General features: G+C 39.9%; 1 protein-coding gene across 1 annotated transcript in view; it reads right to left on the reverse strand.

The window, feature by feature from the left end:
- LOC137290861 (orexin receptor type 2-like) overlaps positions 1-22002 on the reverse strand; it is a 71208-nt gene that overhangs the window by 32529 nt on the left and 16677 nt on the right. The window contains exon 2 of the mRNA XM_067822025.1: positions 9320-10225. Within this exon, the coding sequence (XP_067678126.1) occupies positions 9320-9715 (396 nt within the window). The 5' untranslated portion in view covers positions 9716-10225. The remainder of the gene's footprint in view (positions 1-9319; positions 10226-22002) is intronic.

Consider the following 22002-nt stretch of genomic DNA (forward strand, 5'->3'; position numbering starts at 1 on the left):
ATTAGTCTGGGATGTCTGTTGGTACCAATTTACTTTGTGTTTACAGTCAATGTTAGCTGACCAGATGCTTGGCATGGACAAGCAATTAGTCTGTCTTGTTTGGTAATTGTCTTCCACTGGATAACTTACGTCCCCGACAGACGCTTTCATTTGTATGTTTATCATAGAATAGCTTATTGGAGTTATCAGGGTCACGATCTAGAAGTCATTCTTAGCACGACGTCATTCGGAAGTCTGTTGTAATTTACACAGTTACGAAAGGTCGTAATGTTACGAATGCTTTAGGGATCGGGTCCCAGCTCTTCATTGCGTCTATTAGACTGGGTGAGTAATTTAACGAGTGAGTTAGGTTTTAGCTCCTCGTTGGACACTTTCGTATCACGACGGGTGAGTTGAATGTGGGAGGGAATCCCGAGGTGATTCAGGTCTCAGACGTTTACCTCTGTGGTCAAATAGTGATAAAAACCTTTTCACGTCCTTAAGAAAATGTCTGCCTAAAGAAGTATCGACAGCTCTGTCTATCTTGTGTGTAGGTGTTTGTTGCAGCAGTGTGACAGCGTTACGACTTTTCTTGTAAACAATCGAGTCTAGAACAGCCAATCCAGTGATTGTGAATCCAGTGATCATAAACACACAAACATAGGTTTGTGCGTGCCTGAGGGACACAACTTTTCAAAGCGAAATGCGGCGAAGAGAACGACCTGAGTCCGTGTGAAAATGGAGTTTCTACATTAATTTAGGTCTATCTTATTCTTTTTCAAAGTAGCCACCTGCATTGACAAAACGACGCAGTTAAAAAAGATATCCATTCACAAAAACACCATCGTTATCTCCACTGATTTTAAGTTTGTTAGTTTTCGAACAACTTTATCATATCAGATGCTATTTTTGTAGCGCTTGTTGAAGATTTAAATCCAAAAACGGAAAGGCAATTGGAATTTACAACAAAGTCATCACATCGTGAAACACAAAACCATCCAATTATGAAATAGACCTGCTTTACGAGTGCACGTGATATGTCCATTTCAGTGTTAATGAATCGTGCAAAGAATGAACACATCTCACTTGGACTGTTTCTGACGGGTAATCATACAATGCATGAACAATCCTCAACGAACACGGACCTTTGTACTTCTCTCAGCGTTTGTTCTGCCTCGACTTAGAAGCAATGCATCATCCCGGCCGTCATTGAAGTATGAGTGGCAGGATGCTTAAGGATAGGGAGACTATGTCACCATAACGACTAAAGGAATAGCTACACACTGGTAATTCGGCCTGTGGCGGACCTCCCGTCTAATGGACTAATGGTTTCACCATATTTGCAAAGGTTCGTGCTTTCTACACATGACGGATTCCGACTTTTGGGACGGAAGACTGTGTTTTCATGAAGCCTTATTAGATTGTTCTATGTTATACGCTTGAAATGCTAGGCACGATCATAAATTGTTTGTATATCAGCTGTTTTTATAATATGTTCACATCTTCATAATATTTTTGTAATTTTCTATATTTGTACACATGGCAATAATACCCAAACTTTGTTTATTCGGTAACATGAAGCGTTTAGTGTAGCCGTACAGAAACAAGAAAGGAATCATGAGCCTCGGCTAATCTGCTTCTGCTTCAAACGGTGTTAAGTATTTGGCACGGGCGTTTAGAAAACAACTTGAAACAACAAGAACAAAATTGAAGTGGTCTCGTATATCAAACAAAAACAAACATGATTAACATGTCTTCATCGCTTAAGTGAGTGAGTGAGTTTAGTTTTACGCCGAACTCAGAAATATTCCAGCTATATAGCGGCGGTCTGTAAAAAATGAAGTCTGACCAGACGGTCCAGTGATCAACAGCATTACCACCGATCTGCGCAACAGGGAACCAATGACATGTGTCAAAAAAGTCAGCGAGCCTGACCACTCGATCCCGTTAATCGCCTCTTACGACGGCTTTTATGGTAAGCATGGGTTGCTGAAGGCCTATTCTACCCGGGACCTTCAAGGGTCCTTCACCACTAAAGTCAAATAAGATTGAATAATAGAATGCCACACGGTTCTGAAAGAACAGCTGAATCTACGATTAATTTGGTCTCAGTAATTTATAACCAGTACGATTTCTTAAAGAGACATTTAGAAACTGGTTTGATGAAGAGAAACACTTTTAATGGATTGATTGGAATAGATGCGACATTTCGGTGTTGATACTATGACATGATAACGGCGTTAGCATCTGCACGGACACAAACATCTATTGCTATAGAGAAGCTGCGTACCCCTGAAAGTTTTTCCTCTCCTCTTAACCGACATGTTATATTGAAACCGTCTAGCGTAGGTGTATTTAGAAGCTCCTTGCATCGTTTACCTCTCACGCCAAAAGATTTTACCAGAAGTTCCAAGCCGTTTAAGAAGCGCCGGGACAATCAAGACGCATAGTGTTTAGGGAATATGGGGAATGCTCTTATTATCTTCCGGAACATGTCCCACAGAGCTGTATGGATTTTTCCATTGTCAGAATGACTCCATGACCAATGTTTACTCTCTGCCCATGCTGAAAGGCTGCGAAACAAATATGAAGATATCTGTCGTTTCCCCGAAGCGCATTTGGTGCTGCGTTTGACTGAAACAAATAATATACGAGGGCAAGGACAGAACGCTTGTAGAGCACACATGTTGGCATCATTTAACCCGCTGATATGATTTGTGTTTTTTTGGAAATGAATCTGAAGTAAAGTAAGGATAAAAGACATCAATTGCATTGTGAGTGAGTGAATTTGGTCTTACGCCGCTTAGCAATTTTCCAACAATAACACGGTGGGGGAACAAGAAATAGTTATCACATATTGTACCCATTTCGCAGATCGAACCGGCTCTTTGGCGCTATGAGCGGAAGCTCTAACCACTCGGCTATCTCACCTCCCAAACAGTATTGTGGGTAGACGGACGGACGACGAGGTTAAATAACAAATGGTTACGTGATGCCTATTCAGGTGTCAAAACGTTTATACCGGATTCAAGTCTGTGGACCAGGCTAATGGTATAACTATACATATCTACATATAAACATATCTACACTTCTGATGGAAAACCTCTACTTACATATAGACTTACGTAAACAATTTTACAGTTGCACAAACAACGGTGTTTATAGAAACATGTACACCTCCGAAGTATAAATGCGCTGTATGACGTGGGCATTAGTATGCAATCAATACAAACTGACGCTTAATAAACATAATTATACAATTGTCACTTATGTTGTAATTCTATGTCGCAATAATAAGTAGCCATTAACCATCTTCATGTCAATCTTATAATTACGCTTAACCTAATCATCTTCCGATTGATAAATAGTTCCACCCAAAACAAGGTTATCTCTCTGATGTCATTACATAATTATAACATGTTATGTATGAAGGAGAAAAATTCTGACATTCAGCTGAGCAAACATGCATTTTGTTTAAGTTAGTCACGACATCATTCAGTATCTATTCTTAGTCAGACGCCGTGTAATTGAGCACGTGTTACTCATTACTGGTCTGAAATAAACCCGTGGCATATACATTGGGTTGGTCTCTCTCCTTCTTTATCGCACGCAGGATTACCGATAACCCGTTTCTAAAACGCTAGATCCACCGAGGAGATATTAATATGTCTCGAGGAGAAAAATAAACACATAAATGCACCAATGTTCAACTATCAACGTGATCAAAGGTGCATATCTATCAACGTGATTAAAGGTGCATTTCATTATGTTTTACTAGGACAAAAGACGAGCGCATATTCAAGGGACGATTCCCAAACGCACTAGTACTGTTGACCTCGTATATTCTGATTAATTTTAATAACGAATAAACTGAAATGCTTGGATTGTTTAGCGGTAACTGGAATGATATGATAATGCGAATACAAAAAGATATGTACTGATATATGTATATTTTGCGATATGTAAGTGTAAATGCATTCCTCCAAATTCCTGCTCTACATGATGACTCACGCTCGCTTGTGGCAGCAAATCGCAAACACGTGGTTGTACATAGTAATGATTACGATTCCAAGTAGCAGGTGATAGGTATTTCATTTCTACGACTCCGTCTGTTTATCATACGAGTGTGTTTATGAATCACTATGACACGTGGACGACACCAGTTATGTGCGAAGAGTCATCTACTGATTTCACTGGCATCCCATCATGTGTTCAATGAACAGTGATGTATTAAGACAGACATCAGTGTTAGATGTCTGTACCTGTTTGGTTGCCACGAATCTTCCACTGTCGTTTGTTCGAATACGAAATGGTTCATGGACACTAGCTTGTCGCAAGAGGAAACTAACTCAGAGATGGCGTGACCGAAGCTTGGCTTGGTTGGATAATACCATGTGTTCCCTGTCTTCATGGCTCCGATGATGTTCATGTTTCAGACACCAGTCCTCCTTACAATAAACAAACTGGAATTTGCTTATGAACACCATTACCAACTCATTACCAACTAACGGAATATACCGAAAAACCTGCTTAGTGTCCTGAATAACTTTCCTTTTATTTGGTTATCATTATAGATGATGCCATAATCGCTAGACAATGGCATCTGGTTTATTTCATTCATAAGAGAGTTCTACATTTAAATGATGCCCCATATTAAATGAGACACGTGTATTGATCCAACCTTTACCCATCCTTTTCCTGGTTGACGTCTTTTCAACCATTGTTTGACTGGTTTGATAATAATCTTATTCCGACACTGTCATCTGGCTAATTTCATTCAACAAACATTGCAACAAATTTTAATTATATATTTACGAATTGTGACGGACGTTGGCGTAGATGAAGTTTAAAGCGTTCTTGAAGACGTCGGACACCCGGATGTGTGTCTACACTATCTTGTTTGTTGTATGTTGTTTAACGCCATACTCAACAATTCCAATTCCAATTCCAGCTGGTGGCGGTCTGTAAATAATTGCGTCTGGACGAGACAATCCAGTGACCAACATTATGTGCATCGATCTACGCAACTGGGACTCGGTGACGTGTTAACCGAGTCAACGAGCCTGACCACCAGATCCCGTTAGTCGCCTCTTATGACAACCATGGTTTGCTGTAGATCGGTTCTAATGGGTTACACTATCTGGTGCATGCATCTGGTGTACAATCTTTTTTCGATTCTCTTGCACTAAAACTTAGGTAGAGACTGAGTGAGCAAGGTTTTTAGCAATATACTATTAATTTCACAGCGAGGATACCAGAAATTGGCGCCACATGTTGTACCTATGTAGGGAGGCAAACATCCCTGGCATGACAACGAAGGCTTTTTTCCCCAGTAACCTACCTGAGTGTCCTATTGCACTAAAGTTCTTAAAGAGCAAAGTGAACATAAGCAAACACGCTTTCAGACTGTGACACTGGCACCTCAATACTGTCACATGATTATTCCAGCCTTTGAAGACGCGACCATCTCCCGCTATCTAACCTGTAGTATGTTTATCTACTCCTCAGGGAGTTGAGAGTGATACGGATGCACACTGACTCGTTGACCGGGATATTGATCCGAGGCACTTTGACCATTATATTGTGGGAAGCTTTGTGCTATGTAAGTTACAACAAATTAACACCTACCACTCAGTATCTATCAGAGCAACAATGGACTTTCAAAGTCATCAAACATGGGAGGCTTCAGTTGAGACTTGTAATGTGGTGAAGGTAACGATTCTCATGTACTCGAAACGTGCATCCCATATGAAAGCGATCCCGCCCCTCTGAAGTAATTTGCTTAGTGTGGAATGTATTTGCATCAGGCATGATGAGAAACTGAAGAGCAAACATCAATAATTAGTTAAGAAACGGCGGAGAGCGAAAGAATCACATCTCTTGTGGATAGAGGCATCAAGTTGTTCTCTTCAGAGGAATGTGTGTGTGTCGGAAGACTCAACCCAGGTTGTGCCTAATGATTGAGTAGGCGAAATACTGTGTGGCAATACGCAACACAGCTTGGAGAAACCGCACTTAAACAAAATGCATCCTTTCTATTTCATTCCGTATTGAACCCGTGACCAGGGACATTGCAAAGCTACTGAAAACACTATTTTAAAGAGACTTCAAGTTGTAGAAGTGATGTTCAAATAACACAGAATTAAAATCTTCACTGTAAAACTCAATTTCCGAATGTAATTGAGGTGGAGCATTTTCCGTGAGTTTTAGGAGCACGTTCACTGCAGGCTGGGAACGTGTTATGGGGAAATAAAGAACATTCCATGAGAGTAGATTGATCGTTAGAAACAGCATTGTCAACACAGCCAGCGATCATTGCAAAACGTTATTGATACTCTGCCATTGCCTTACTAGTAGCCATGTGAACTGGTAGGGAGCTCGTATTGTAACTGAGCGCTACTCAAAAGTAGAATTACAACAACGGCAACCATCTAAAACTGGGTGTGGATCATTTAACGCACTGTTTCATGTAGATATACTTAAGATCCTATACACTAGCCTCTGACTCAACGATCCGCACTAATATGGGAAACACTCATACTGAGTGACCATCCGATGCTTTTCATGTCTCTATCCGTCAAGATCCGAGTTAGAATTTATCTTCAGTATTCAATGCTTATTGTAAGAGGCGACTAACGGGATCAGGTGGTCAGGTTCGTGGGCTTAAGTGAAACATGTCATCGTATCCAAGTTGCATTGATCGATGCTGATGCTGTTGATCACTAGGTTGTCTGGTTCCGACCCGATTATTTATAGACTGGTACCCTACCTGGAACATTGTTAAACTCATTTACTCACTCACTCACTCACTTACTCACTCTTTATGGTTCTTTCGTCCAACACCGGGGAACATTTATTTTCTGGACCCGACTGATCAGAATCTGGATTGATCCCAAGCATCCCCTTAGAATCGATTGGATACAAACAGGTTTAAACATATCTCCAAACGCATTCATAACCATCCAAAAACAGACAACCACACAAACACGTATTTACTGATTTTGAGGGACCCGCACTGTCCCGTGTTAAAAGTTTTCTTATGACGAATTACGAGTCATTGAACTGAATCCCCATTTCTTAGAGAGTGGTGACGTCCACTGTCTGGGGAAGCCAGCTGAAATAATCTACATGTTCGCTATCACCACTGTTTTATCCATTCAGTGTATAGTGTTGCCCATATCCTAATTCATCATGATTATGTAGTCAGTCCATCAACACAGTCTACATTGATAGTCTGAGATAAGGGCAGTTGGTTTAATTGCTTGTTATACGAGGTTAACGCTGGTGCAATCCCTCCCATAGTCGTTCAAGTGCCAGATGTCAAGTCTGAGTAATATAACATGTACCCATTCAAAAGATCGAACCAGTTGACTGGCATAATGTACAGGCGGTTTTCAGGTTGCTGGATGATTTATCACTTATTGAATAACTCTTGATCCATGTGCTTGCAGCCCATGTAGACTGAAGGAAAATCGGTTTGTATGGATAGGCGTCTTCTTTGTTGCAATGAGTGAGACATTTCGGTGTAGGTACACCATTATCAAGCAAGTGATCTGTATCATAACTTGTCATTTGCTCGTTCTATGGAGTCATAATTTTATCAACTATGATACATTTAAGAAACATTTTAACAAAATGAAGTTTCGAATTTACCGAAACATGCTTACTTACATTCATTGAGGATACTTCGTCTTTAAATCAATGTGTAAATATGATTACTCTTCGTGGCATGCCCTTGCGCTAACCCACCCTGGCTAAATCTTGGTTTATATAGTGTTAAGAACGTCACTGAATCATGAAACCGTGACTTTGTACCAGTGTGTTGTTGCATTTTTGTACATCACTATGCTCATCTAACCATTAAGCGTATTTACAGAGACAAATGTTGGGATTTAGTCACATACAAATGCGTGAAAGTATAGAATTCTCTCTATCCCCTCTATCCAGAAACCAGTATGTATCAAGATATTCAGTTTGATTGCTATGAAACGGTAGAGTTCAGAAATCGATGCACGCTTTACCCTTGTGCCTTTAAACTATCTTGTCCAGACACGTTCATGGATGCTAACCTGAATCTATGATCCCTCGAGAAGGGTTATAACATTTCAACCAGTACCCTCTTCAGTTATAGTGACTGGACTCAGATTTCCTGATTATTGTTTAGGGATAATCGCTTAAGGAAGCATCCATTGATGCCATCACGCTTCAATAGTGTGATATAACTCCAACGCGTTTAAGATTATGTGGGAGTGTCAGAATGAAATACAATTCCTCGTAAAAGAGTTACAAGGATATTTACATTGGTCAAAAACGCTAAATCACTATTTTGACAAGAAAATTGGATTAAGATTGCTATCCATGCACTTGTTTGGGTTGTTTCTTGTTCCGCACTCATGAAAATTCCAGCAATATGATGTATCTCTGTATCGATGTACATGTACACAAGTGGGATACGATGACATATATCAACCATGACAGCGAGCCCAAACTTGACGGTTTGTCGTCTGTTACGACAAACATGGGTTGTTGAAGATCTTCTCCATCGGGTCTTCAGGGCTGATTTCAGTTTGTCATCTCTGAAGGCCTGACTGATACTGACAAACGAAACGTACAGACCACGTGGGCATATCATGGACAGGCCCATAATATATTGTAGCAGAAGAGGGGCGTTTGGGTAGTGTAAAGTTTATGCTGTTTGCATGACTACAAACGCCTGGTTGCCAAACACCACATGGAATGCATAATGGGCCTCATTTCTGAAGTACCCAGCTGTGACAGTATACGATTACTGGAAAGGACGGCGTCAAAAGCAATTAGCAAACACACTATTAGTAACACTGTAGAACTGTTTTCGCTTGGCGCATTAGCAGTGAATTAAGACTGATAGCAATAAAAACGTTGTTCTTGCAACTTGGGGTAGTAAACATAGGTTTAGTGTATTTCCATATATATATATATGCGTAGAAATAAACTAAACCTAGAGATACACTCTCTCTCTATATATATATATAAGCTCGCATATGACAGTTGAGTATTACGTAGATCCGTGGTGTAGGTCACTGGATTGTTTGGTTCAGACTCGATTATTTTCATAACACTGTTTAGCAAGAATATTCGTGAGTACGATGTTACAACACAAACTAACAAAACAAACAGCTGGATGTGACAACATGGCCACACTCTGTCAGGTCATCCTAAATTGTTTGTTTTCCCAAGTGGTAATTCCATGAAACAACATACATTCCACAAACTCGCGTTGTGTCGGTTCGAGAATTTGCTTTATGCAACTGAAGATATAAAAGACAGTATGATATTAATACACGAGTTATGAATTACCTACCTGTAGAAATATCAGTATTTTACAAAGCGCTGATCCCAGGAACCAGGTCTGCGACACATCTGATATTAAGGTCGAAGGTAAACACACAAGAATCACCATGAAGTCCCCAAGAGCCAGGTTAACTATAAACACATTGGTGACCGTCCTCATGCTGTGATTCTTCCAAACTGCGTACACCACCAAGAAGTTGCCAACAAGTCCCAGTATGAATGTTAATGTAAACACAATGATGATGGGCCATTCATAAGCTCTGGGGAACACATGATCTTTGATTGCGTCAAGATATTCTTCCTCAGTCAGACAGTATTCATTCCAACAGTTGGTTTTGTTGTCACCTGAGTCGTTATATGTTCCATTCAGAGAATCAACAGTCACGTTTACACTCATTACATCCATGATGAACCTAACGCTGGCTAACCACGACTGCTTAAGTTCCTCCAACGATCCTCGTGGATTGCTAATCGCCTTACTGGATTGCACTTGCTCGAACACTTGTACTTCAGCTCGTGTACATGTGCGAACCCCAATAAAACATATCGTTTGGTGGTGTTGTCTTTATAACATTGCAGGTGTATTGTCTGTTGAGACCTCCTGCTGATTGTGCACGAGTGTCCTTGCGACTAGAAAGTGAATTGGGTAGAAAGCAGAACCTTGTGTTCGCACGTTAGATGCCACCAGGGTCCCTGTTTGAGCAGCAGGTTGGAACAAGACTATGGGTATTCAACGCATTAGTTGAACGCAACGACGTGATTATCACAGTCAATTTACAACGTGTACAGGCAGAAAATTAGTGGATCATCCTGTACTTGCTCTTGCCTGAGTTGCCGACTATAACATTGACGTATTTACTCAGGTGGGAGGTCTGTTTCCTTCTCCTTCAGTCGATCATATGCTGACACCATTTATCTGAAAAATCCAAGAGGATGAGATGAGATAATTACTTGCAAAACGATTTGCGTCAGATGCAAATGAATTTTCTGTTAAAGACCTGTCGAACAATAATCAGTCTTGTGGACACTGAACTGAGCACTGCTTACCAGGGTAATTAAGTGTCAGTGGAGATAATACCTCGTCGTTGGTCCATGAGGACCCCAGGACACATGCGGGCGAGTCGTCCAGATCATTTACAAACTCTGTCGGGGCCGAATTGGTAAATTCTCTTCCTGAACGACTTCTCCCTGAGTCCACAATGGACCCGGACATTTAAGCGGTATTCAGTGTAGGTAACTCGCGAAATTAATAACTCGACATGTCAATACTTCATATCTATTTGGGCCAGTTTAACGAAATGGCTTGGAACTGAATAGGCTTTATTTGTATAAGGTGGTGATTGGCAGGTCCGGTTAGGAAAGTTCTTGAAGACTGGTAATGATGACTATTTTCAGGCCGAAATGATAACCATCTAAGGGTTCCGTTAAACTCATTTATCTGATAGCTGCTTTGTCGTTATTACTGCGCTAATGGTGTGCACCTAGCGACTGACATTGTCACTGAAGATTATTTTAACGTCTCGTTTATATGAACCTAAACATGATGAATGCAAATTGTGTGAATTACTGACAGAGAAATCTATACGGTGCCCCAAATGATAAGCGTGTTACAGATACATGTACCAAGAGTCCCTTGGTGATGTTATTGGGTTGTCGAAACAACGTGATAATAAGAAGACCAGCAAACTGATGCTGATGTCTTCACAAAGGGGACTGCAAAGTCTGATCGGAAAATTTCAGTTAATTGCGATAGTGTTTAAAGTACATCCTCTTAATCCCACCCACTGCTGATATAAAGACATAAGTCATTTCAGAAATGCTAGCGTAAATTGCACTAGTACATGACATGATGGATTTCAGACTTCCATTTACAATTTGTAACGACATCATGCTCGTTGTGTTTCACATTAACTGTAACATTGATGAAATACCAAACGCTTATGCTGTCCTTCGTATCCTCTCCTGTCAATCATAAGATTATTTTCTCTACAAAATGTATTTAACTACTTGAAGTAATGTTCTGAAGCCAGTTCTCATGAGTAATTGTGCGTTTGTTTCTGAATACGGAAACATCATTATTTGAAGGATTAACATTTATCCTTCCATGGACGATATTTTGTGGGTTGATGATTTTGTCATTTATTAATTGGGCTCGTTGCTATGAATGAATCATGAATGAGTTAATTCCCCTTATTTTCTCAAATGATGTGGAGACGGCAATGTCGTTATATTACATTACTTGTCAGTGGCAATGGCAACAGAGGTCTACATATGAAATTAAAACAGGGTTATCAGAAGTGAAGGAGTGAGTGAGTGAGTCTGTTTTTACGCCGCCCTCAGCAACATCCCAGTTATATGGCGGCTGTCTATAAATAATCGGGTCTGGACCAGACAATCCAGGTTCAACAACATGAGCATCGATCTGCACAACTGGGAACCGATGACATGTGTCAACCAAGTCAGTGAACCTGACCACCCGATCCCGTTAGTCGCCTCTTACGACAAGCACAGTCGCCTTTTATGGCAAGCATGGGTTGCTGAAGGCCTATTCTACCCCGGGACCTTCATGGGTCAGAAGCGAAGGAAAATATATAAAACTGAATTTACATGGTGTGTGATAAAATGTCACAAATATAATATACACGTTAGGTTCCATGACCGGACAATTTAACAACGATATCCATGAATGTTTCTCATCTGTAAGGTGTCATATCATGGACCCCATTTGTAAAGGGCACCGCAGTATGTCAGAACCACAGCTTCATCAATAGCAGTGTCCCAGAGTCTGAGATAGGTGTCAAGGCTGAGGATGTCCTCACGATGGTAGCTGGTACCTTATCACTGACATCCTTATGGTCAGATATCACTGACATGTCGTTCGAGTGTCGGGGTATTAAACTGTTGCGAGGATACTCTGTAGGGATGCCATGGTGGTAAGATGTGATGGCATCAGGAGTTATATTGCTATATGAAAATGCAAAGAAACTAAAATGAAAGAGTGTCGAAGGACGGTAGCGGGCATCATATATTTAGATATGACTGAGGTCTTACGAGTGCCAGGGTAAAAGAATGTTAAGATGTTGCGCGGATGCACTGGGTAGATGTGAGTATGTGAAGATGTTATGGCAGCAGAAGTTATTTTGCTACAGGAAGATAGTAAGTAACAAATATCAAACGATGTCAATTGATGGTAGCAACCTACCAGCATGTATCATATATTAAGGTATCAATAGTGCACACGAGTGTTAGAGTATTAGGATGTTCTGTGAGAATTTGAGAATTTTTTTAGGATGCAGTAATACAGTAGTACCAGATGTGAAGAATGAGGAATATTTATCGTGTGTTTGAATAATATCAATCGATTGCACGGTACCACCTATTCCAACGAAGTTCTCAAGCTGTGACACACACGTTGTTCTTGAATAAGAATATTGTTTACCAAACGTTTGTCCCTATTCGTTATTTCACGTCGTGTCGAAGTTAATTGTCTAAGATCATTTGGGAACTGATAAGTCATTTACATAAAATAATTTTGGGTGCATATAAGCTGTTGTTAATCATACACAAATTCCCATCCCACTGTGGTGCTACACCTTCTCCTAATGCTTTACTACAATGTATTCAGCCGACGAAATCCGAGTTTATGGACAGACACGGACAGATGGACAACTACAGCACTCTGCGATCAATTACTCCTGGTAAATTACACATGAATGTGAGAAACAGGAATATAGGCTTAAGAGAAGTATTGGAGATCGAAGAAACACGCTTAGAAATAAGCCGCTTCTTTTTTCCGTTGGACTTCTTTACTCGGCGTATCACAAATTAGGATAAAAACCCTGTAATTCAGCTTCTTCGGTGATGCTAATTTTTCGGAAAGACAGAATTGGTGTTATTAGCTGGCACTTGAACATAGCAAGGTGAAACTTGGAATCTAATCTAAAGCTCGGGACAACTTCCTAGCCACAATGTTTCAGGGTACAGGATCTATATTGAATTATAAAGTGTCCAGCTTGCCTCCTCGATTTGTATAAATGCCGTGCATCTTTAAATAAGATTACTCGGCAACTCACGCAAAGCCATGGCTTTTTCATATGGACGCAAATTTTGACTAACGCAATTGTAGGACCTTTACTAAACACAATCACTTTGGCAAAACCCTTGAGAGAAATAGTTTCTGTGACTTCGTCCAAACGCTTGCACGTCCACGTGGGCAATTAGGAATAGCATTTGATTAATGGCGATCAGTATAATTTGACTTCTGTTGTAACAAACCCATTCCGATTGGAAAATAAATCCGTCCAACCTTTTTGAAGTGTGGAGGGCATCTTTTTGTGGTTCTCTCATGTTTCATGTTGGCTTTGTAGATGAACTTGACCACGATTTTCACGCCATGAAGGATTAACAAAAGAATCCCAGGGGGAATCTTGCAATAGTTATCGATTGTGTAGGCCGAGTAAGAAGACCTAATCATTATTTCATACACAGTCAGCCTTTGAATGATTCCATCCCTAATTCTACACAAGACGTCCCCAATTCATGTAACGATACAGGACGTCTTTTTGACTTCATTTTCTAATTACAAAGTTTCTGTTATCCTGTTACGACTGTGGTCAGAATGATGAAAAACACACTTTTGAGGTATGTCGTGCCCAGCAACTTAAAAATGTATCGCTTGCTACTCAACTGTGTTGACGCTTTGGAACGCTATGGCAAACATCTTACTTGCTGCGATTTCATATTTTTGCATTTGGAATATTTAATTTGAGAATGAGAGGAAATTAGAAACATGTAACAAACGAGGGACACATTGCACACGGGGTGGATTAGTTGGCTTGTTTGTTGTTTCGAGTCACACTGAGCAATATCCCAGCTATATAACGGCTGTCTGGACCAGAACCTTAAGTGATCAACAGCATGAACATTGATCTATGCAACTGGAACAGAATGACATGTCATCCAGATCTCACTACTCGCCTCTCACAACAAGCATTAGTTACAGAAGATTAATTCTGGCCCGGATCTTCACGAGTCTTGCACACAGGTACATGTAGGAGTGGTAAATTTACATTACCGAACACCTCAATGGTATTTTTGAACTATGTGAAACACGGACCCGTGTATTGGATCACAGTAGGAGGTACCGGAGTTAGGCAACAGGTCAAACACTACTAACTTTAAGTAGCAAACGATGTCCCACAGTTCGGCATTTCCAGCGGTTAACATAAAAAAATGCTTCTCGCTTGTTAGAGGGGTACATTGACTGGATCAGCCATTCGGAAAATGAAATTTAGGTGCGAGGTAACATAAGTTATGATGCAGCATGGGACTATCCATTGCAATTCCGATACATGGATTAATCAAGTACCGATACATTTATACATTTCACACTTTGCGATGGCTAAATATTTACAATAAGAAAAGTAACTGTTACCGATAAATATACAAACGTACATACTCATAAAAATAATTAAAAAACTACACTGTTACGTCAGATGCATTCGCCTGCCCAAATATAACTGAAGGCAGTATTATCTCCATTATATCTCCATAGGACTCCATTATAGTTCTTCAGCTGTATACTATAATAAAAATAAATAAGAAACATCAAGCAGAAAGCGTATGTTGTAATCTGCCTTACTTTAGTTTGCCCAGAACTGTGAATGGTCAGGGGTACTTAAAAAAAATGGCATCTCTTTTAACGTAGTCCACGGGTACTCACTTATTCTCCTAGTACTCGCAAAAGAGCTCGTACAAATTGCTGAAACACTTTTTCTGCACCCGTTTCTTGGCTTCAAGCGAGATCGCATTCCCCAGCAAAGGCACGGTGAATTGTGTGATCAACAACTAACACAGAAAAGCTGACTCAGCCGAAGGATGAAGTCTGGTACTTCGATCAATGAAGGGAAAACAATGGAAACTGCAGACAAATCGCTAACATTTAGTCGTCAAATCCTTCGATAAGAAAGTGTTTAAGATCCATCAGGATGAAAATGTGGACAAATGAAGAGTAAACAGATATTACCAGCTAAGTGTGTCTGTGTCCCTAGTTTACGATGCCCCAACACACAAGGGTAATAAGATATTAATCATATACTGCCATTCATAGGTTAATAACGTATTTTCATTCTCCTAAGTATCTCGAGGAACCCCGTATTATTACAATGCCCCAGTAAATTGGTCCATATATTATATAGTGCCATATCATTAGGAGTCACATTTCTTTAGTTAAGTACTGACAGATCAGGAAATCCCTCTCTCAATCGGAGAAATAGTTCCTGTTTGGTGACCTCATTTGAACATTTATTGGATTGTTATACGAAGGTTATAACAGCATCCATTATATTATATAGGCGATTACGCGTGGCTTCAGTGGTGTTTCATTCAGCCCTTGATCTTTCATTTTATTGAACTCAACTCAATTTAGTTCTGTCTAAATAATGGCACATTGATTTAACATTTCGGTTGTTACAAATGGTCCTGGCATTAATACGTAGAGTTTGAAAATCTTTAGTCTTTTTTTTTTGTGTTTTGTTTTGTTTCTTGTTTTCACCACAATGAAAACGTGACGTTAGCTGTAATGTATGCATATGTCCGCCATCACTTCAAAAGGGTGCTACTGTAATTTTTGATTAATTTGGACTATAGAACATTTAGATGTATCAGAACTGAATGATGAAAAACAAAATACTTTGATTTTCCAATCCATCACTGGACTAACTTCTTACTTCAATAGCTGTTGGGTTTGTATTCTGAAGGACACTGCTTCCCACAGGCAGTATATCTCTGGAAAAATTGATGAATGCTTTGGTCTTATTAAAAGCATGGCTGTTACGGATCCTGTATGATCGCACTAATGTTCCATTGCAGACAGTAAATTACCGAGAAAAGGTCAAAAGTAATTGACTTGGTACCTGGTGTTCTACGGGTGAGATTGTCTTGTTCTATCGAATTGTCAGTTTCTCTGTTGACTCTGGACTTTGAGATAGCATAAACTGCAATGCAATACAAAATAATGATGGTTATTTCATATTTCAGGGAGTAAAAAAATCGCAACATTTCGTGTAGGCAGACACAGGTGGTCTATTTGCCTCATATGGATTTAATCGCCGGGTATTTATATAATCATAATTCACTTCCTGCGCTGCCATCTCTTCCTCGTCAGATAATTGACAAGCGTCGGCATAGGGTCCCAGGGGCCAAGAAGTACAGCTATGTTTATTCTGGCATCGGTTCCAGATTTTGGCCAGGAGTATACGTTTTTGATGTAACTGAAATTATTGTTGCATTTTACCAGTAATTGTACAAAATGACAACAAGATTTAGGAAGGGAAGTATAACCAACCAAAATTAAGCAAATTAGCACAGCTGAGTTTCAAGATATGAGCAATTGCTTCAAGAAAAGTGAAATTGATTTTTTATGTTTGATTTACAGAAACACATGTGACCGCACGTGTCGACAGGTTGGCACCACCGCGTAAGTACGCGTTCACGCACAAATTGCCGGGTGTGGGCTTTGTTGGAGGGACGTCACTTTGGAGAAGGGGTTGGAGCGTTGCCAACTACAAGTACTGTTTCCAGTAGGAGTACATTACCTTAAAGGCAAACTGGGAATATACGTGTGTTTCTTGCAGACATATATTTACACACAAAATAATTACAAAACAGATATATCAAGAGGTTTGCTACAACAATCACCACGTTTGTATCTTACAGTGAAAGCAGGGAGCCTATATAGAGATGTTGTAGATTATCCCTGGTGGAAGGAACAGAATCCTCACGATAATCGTAATGGATCGCTTCAGCAACATTGAGCACCTTCACAGTTTCAAAAATGCTTATATGCGAACATTAGTGTAACTCTCAGTTACACTGACCCTCAGGATGCGTATGCAACATCTCATGAAACCATTCAGTGAATGTATGATTTTCGTCTCATTTAACATGTTCTGTAATAGATTTATAAATTTTGTAAATGGAAGCGACAAAACCATTTCCACCTCCATAAAAGCAGAGTCGACTGTATATTTTTGTTTCAGAAGTATTACAGCTGTTCGATGTTCGATGCTGTCTGTACAGAGAAACATAAGTATGATAAACATTCTTTAAGTCGTACCATTAATACGTTCGATTAACGATGAGACTTAATCACATTCCACATGGAACTGAGGCTCTGACGAACAATTACGCTATGACATTACTGTTACATTATGCAACAGATATAATCAAAACTCGACATACGCTTCAGCTCAAATAGGAGTTGACTGAACCAACGATGAATTTAAATGGCGTTGAGCAAAGGTCACAGTGAGAAATATGGTAACAGAGATGTTTTCAGACATATGCTGAGGTTGGATTTACAAAGTAATCAGCCAGTGTATGCATTGCTGCAGCCCAGAAAATGATTCTGACATATTTGCGTGAAGAGAAACTCAAGTTAGCAATTGTATCACACGCTTGAGCATGTTTCATTTCTTCGGAAACTCTTTGAGTCGGTTTTGCTGCATATCAGATAACTACCAATTGAATATTTGACAACTCTGTATTCCACTTTCCCTTCTGATAGCCTGAAGGTCTGACGAAAAAATCTCAGAAATGGCATATGTGGGCATGTAAATTTGTGTAGTCATTAGATCGCGTCTATTCATTAGTTTTATATCAGACGGGAATATGGAAAGTATGATGAAAACTGAGGGGTTATAAGACCAATATTATGGACTCAAAAATCACGGTCTAACAACTAACATCCATACCAACACTCCCCCAAAATGTAATCGTGATACCTTAGAAAGTCTGTGCATATCTATGTATGCACGAGTATGATTGTATCTGCACGAGGCCTTTAGGTACATTAAGTACAGTGATATCCTTTTGAATGGACTGCCGTAACAACCGTCATACACGCAGATACCTTACCTACGGTAAAACTAGTACCGGGGTAACAATCATTGGCGTCGGTACTACAAGACTATTTTGTTAGCATAGAAATAACGCGTTGCTCTATTGTTGGCTGTGTGTATATCTTGAAATGTGTGTATTCACATCATTTGTAACAACAATGGATAGGTTAAATCAACAAACACGAACAAGATATTCGTATTGTAATATTGGAACTATTTATACAACACGCCCATGGCATAGGGTCATTATCTACCGTGTTTAACGCCGCTCTCGCGAATATTTAGTCAATACAAATATATGAACAAACGTGTGTGGACCAGAAAATTCAATGATATAAAATCATAAGAAACTATGCATCTGAGAGACGATAATGCATCAGCTATCTGATCCCGGCCCGTTAGTCCCATCATTGATAATCATAGCCAACTCTTATAACAATCATAGGATACATACGTGCCAAGATACACAGCTATGATATAAGAAGATACTTAGTATACATTGATAATCATAGTAAGAATGAAATAGACGCATATGTTACAATAATATGACAATTACTATATATTCTCATTGTGAGCCATGTCAGCTGCTGAGTTAATAAATGCAAATGACGAAGTTGGGTAATGGCTAGTGAGCTGGGCTATGCTCTCTGCACACATATTCAAAAACACCCGTAAGTCATACATTACGCATTCAGAGGCCATGCAGTTTGATAAACGGCATTAGACGTCGGCTTTGTGCCAAGTGCACTTCAGTAAATGAATAGTTTGAAGAACACGTAACGTCACACTACTTACCCACTGCCAGTAAGACACTTACAGATTTTAACCACTATATTGCTAATTGCTCCAGAACAATTATCACTGCACGTAAAATCCAGGTAGGCAATGTACATCACTCCTAAATGCACCGTAACAACTGGGTACCATAGTCCCTAGGCGAGGAACCCTTGGTTGCATTAGCTTCAGTCCAAGATGCGTAGAGGTAAATGTCGATACTGCTCTCATTCCACCGCTTCTGTACAGGTTGTGTGCACATGTATGTGTTCTATTTAGGACGAAAACAAAACATATACGCACGTTCCCTACATGCTTACCGCGTTGTCATCAATGAACATAACAGCCCCAGGACGACGCAAGCATGCGCACATGTATCAACCTTGACATTTACTTACAGGTGAATGTGTGAGTTTAGTTTATCGCCGCTTTCAGCAATATTTCAGCAATAACATGGCGGAGGACACCAGAAATTGTACCTTGTGGGAATCGAATCAGAATGTTCTCGTGACGAGCGAACGCTTTAACCTCAAGGCAGCCACATCGCCCCCATTTGCTTTTAACTTAAATATGAAAATGATCAATTAATTAGACCTATACAGCCAACTTTGTTCCCCTAATAACGTGTTTAAGACCTTCATAATATATGTTTTCTTCCAAATACATTTTCTGGCTAACCCTGGATCATACCCAATTTGAGAATTTGAAAAAAATAATTTAAATGCTTTAAAAGTGTTCGTTCACGCATGTTACAATACGTGTTACCTCAAAGATAATTATCCAAGATGAGTTACTATCGGGAGTTCCTCAGAATAAAATACGTTTGTTCAAAAAGTGTTGTTCTAACCAGCCACATGATAAAGAATGCTTCAGAAGAGATCCATGTACACGATAATCCAAACATAGACAATCTCATCTAGATAACTGAAAAAATGAAACTTTGACAGAGGAGGTAATTTCATCGCCAACAAAATAAACTCTAACGGACTTATCTGCCTCGGGATCCAGTAGTGAACATGAAACCGTTTTATAGTCCTTCATGGAAATAAATCGTGACGATTTGACGCTCTGCTAGATAAAGAGTCTTAGGTCGACAAAAGTAACATTTGTAAATGTCATTATGTCAGGCATGCACCTCGCTGATAGAATGTTATGTACAGAGTGTAATGAAATGTAAAGAAATGAATAATGGTGCCTTTTGGGAGCCACGCTGGTTTCATTTTCGAGGAAGCTTCAGACAACACGATTGTTTATTCTTCTTGTTGTAAGGTGTCAAACATGCAGTTTTCAGCCAAACGTACTGTAGGTGTGGCGATTCGGGAAAGAATGCTTCTTCAGAGGATGCATTTCCTTCAGCTCATCGGCAAAAATAATTGAAACTAATGTATGGACACGAGCTGTTTTGTGTAAATCAGACTTCCGTAAAGACGTAATATGTTAGGGATACGCATGACACGAGCAGAAAATTACACCACAAAATGCACCAGTAGTTTACTTTTAAGCATACGATGTATGTTTTATTTCCATGTATATGGAAAGGTTATTTCCAGATACAGCCACAGCCGAAGACCTATCTACATATAGTTCCCACTCAACGCAGCACTTTATATTTCAGACTCAGGAAATGTATGCTCGTCAATTACCTTTTCCAAACAGAACTTGATTTTATTACCCAATTATGATTTCCACGAAACGATGGCACGGAGAAATACAAGAAGCACCAACAGGCCAAATATTAACCTTTAAAATTCCCGTAAAATATTCACGACAAAATTTATGCAAATGGTAATGTCTGTGTATTATCGGTTTATTCCATAATCCCCGAAATACCTTCGGTATGATACGATCTATTTTGAAACACGGGCCTCACAGGAAGGAGCATTGCCGTCGTGTGCAAGTTTCGAGAACCAAAGTTTATTTGGGTTAAGGGATATCCCTGCCATCTGGTTCGTTTCATTGTCAGATACAGTCATAGACAGTAAGCATGATATTTCAGGTAAAATACAACATGCACGAATACTTTTGGAACCTGCTCCAACTGATAAGTGCTTAGCCAAGTGCGACTGTGTATTCCACAGACACCAGGAACAGGTTGAGGAATCGATTTTGGAAGTAATGCCAACTGTTGACTGACAAGCGCACAGTCATGTCCTCCGGCAGAGTGGAATCTCTCGCATGCCTCGCCAACACAGGCTAGAGACTCGTGCACTGAAGCCAACACTAAGCCGCAGTTTGAAGAAGACTTTTCGTTGTGGACGCCTTTATTTTTCACTGCAATGGTTGTATTATCGCACCTCGCACCTGACCTGTATTATATCTGCATCAGTGATTACTGAAAATAATGAAGTCGAGGCCTGCGTGCTGTCAATTTTATATCCTTGATGTGGTTTGGGTGGATAATGCGTCTGGAAGCGAGTCATTCATGATATTTCTGTATGAATAATGAGCCTCAAGAAATGCTTATGCAAGCATGTTGGTCATACACACATGTGCCAGGCAGCGTTCACGAGCATTGCATGAATATACTTCAACCTCCATAGTATATTGATTTTTCTGAAATTCGTTGTGAGTAGTTATTGTTTTACACCGTTTTAGCTATATTACAGAAATACCACGTCGAGTTATACCAGGAACGGGCTTCACACATTGCATCCCCGCCGGGAATCGAAACTTAGTTAATGGCGTGACGAGAGAAACCTTTATCTGATAGGTAACCCCACCGCCCGATCTATTTGGCGACGGACTAGGTTTTCCACGTTCACAACTTTATCGCAACTTTACGTTTCATTCATTTTTCATTCATTCAACAAGAACGATGTTTCGTTCAATAGCAAACCAAAGCTTTATTTATCATCTCCATGTCACAAGTTTGTATGAAGTCACAGTGAAATGACATCACTGATATCTCTGCCACTGAAGCCGATTAAACGTACGTTTTACACACAAACCACAAGTTTTTACCGACTACAAACCGGACGCCTTGGCAGAATGAATTTGAATGATCAACAGAATCTCAACC

Source organism: Haliotis asinina, chromosome 7, assembly GCF_037392515.1.
Source record: "Haliotis asinina isolate JCU_RB_2024 chromosome 7, JCU_Hal_asi_v2, whole genome shotgun sequence".
NCBI classification, from domain to species: Eukaryota; Metazoa; Mollusca; class Gastropoda; order Lepetellida; family Haliotidae; genus Haliotis; species Haliotis asinina.